Source organism: Brassica napus, chromosome C9 (assembly GCF_020379485.1).
Source record: "Brassica napus cultivar Da-Ae chromosome C9, Da-Ae, whole genome shotgun sequence".
In the NCBI taxonomy this organism is placed as follows: Eukaryota; Viridiplantae; Streptophyta; class Magnoliopsida; order Brassicales; family Brassicaceae; genus Brassica; species Brassica napus.
This window is the reverse complement of record NC_063452.1, coordinates 31,536,194-31,537,214: the sequence shown is the minus strand read 5'-3', so window position 1 is coordinate 31,537,214 and position 1,021 is coordinate 31,536,194. Positions and strand designations below refer to the sequence as shown.

The 1,021-nt window shown below is 39.5% G+C and overlaps 1 protein-coding gene across 1 annotated transcript; it reads left to right on the top strand.

Moving 5' to 3' along the window:
- LOC106435073 (NAD(P)H-quinone oxidoreductase subunit T, chloroplastic) lies at positions 1-1,021 on the top strand. The gene is made up of 2 exons (XM_013875923.3): positions 1-438; positions 505-1,021. The coding sequence occupies exons 1-2, from the start codon at positions 131-133 to the stop codon at positions 926-928; spliced, it is 732 nt and encodes a 243-aa protein (XP_013731377.1). The 5' UTR covers positions 1-130; the 3' UTR covers positions 929-1,021.

Sequence of the window (1,021 nt, the reverse complement as noted above, 5' to 3'; positions counted from 1 at the left end):
ATAGAAACTCTAAGCCACACATATATTGAGGCCATGAGACAAGTTTCCGCGGCCAAACCGTAACCAAAATCATAAAAAAAGAAAAGAGAAGAAACAAGCAACAAACTATTTTGAAACAAACAGTACGCCCATGGCTTCTCCAGCTTCCACTTATGCTCGAACTACATGCATTTGTTTTCCAAAAATCCAAAACAGCATGCAGTTCATTGACAGGATGGGAGCATTTAGAAATATAACGAGAAGAAGGGTGAGGCTTATTCACGCATCACAAGGTCCAACAAAACCATTGCCTGGAGTAGACACAAGAATCCACTGGGAAAACCCGGACGATGGGTGGATAGGTGGAGGATCCGACCCGATCAAACCTGATGATACCAATCTTTTCAGTGATGACAAATTTGCTGAACTAATCAAAGATTCTTTTGATTCTCATTACCAGTAAGATCTCAAGATACTTGTATTTTTTCCAAATCGAATTATAAATGGTAACTGTATCATTGTCAGATTCTTGGGTGTTTCCACGGATGCTGATCTTGAAGATATAAAATCTGCTTACCGGAGATTATCGAAAGAGTATCATCCAGACACAACTTCATTACCACTTAAAACAGCTTCAGACAAGTTCATGAAACTAAAAGAAGTCTACGATGTTTTGAGCGACGAGGAGAGTAGGAGATTCTATGACTGGACACTGGCTCAGGAGGTTGCTAGTCGTCAAGCTGAGAAGATGAGAATGAAGCTTGAGGATCCGAAAGAGCAAGAATTTCGGAATTATGAATCTATACCCGATATGGTTGATCGGTTAGGTGGAAGGAACATGGAGCTTAGTGATCAAGCCATGACCGCTCTTACGTTCGATGTTTTGATCATTGTATTTGCCGTTTGTTGTATAGTGTATGTGGTTGTCTTTAAAGATCCTTATTACTAGGTAAGGAGCTATATACAGGGAAGATGAAATTCAGGGAAATCTGTATAGGTGGAAAATGGAACATTTATAGATTATAACATAAGCTGGTTACAA

What these genes read in the sequence shown, in the direction of transcription:
- LOC106435073 (XM_013875923.3), top strand. Translation starts at nt 131, where the DNA reads ATGGCTTCTCCAGCTTCCACTTATGCTCGAACTACATGCATTTGTTTT. An exon ending in TCTTTTGATTCTCATTACCA is followed by an intron (nt 439 to 504) that starts GTAAGATCTCAA and finishes TATCATTGTCAG; the next exon opens with ATTCTTGGGTGTTTCCACGG.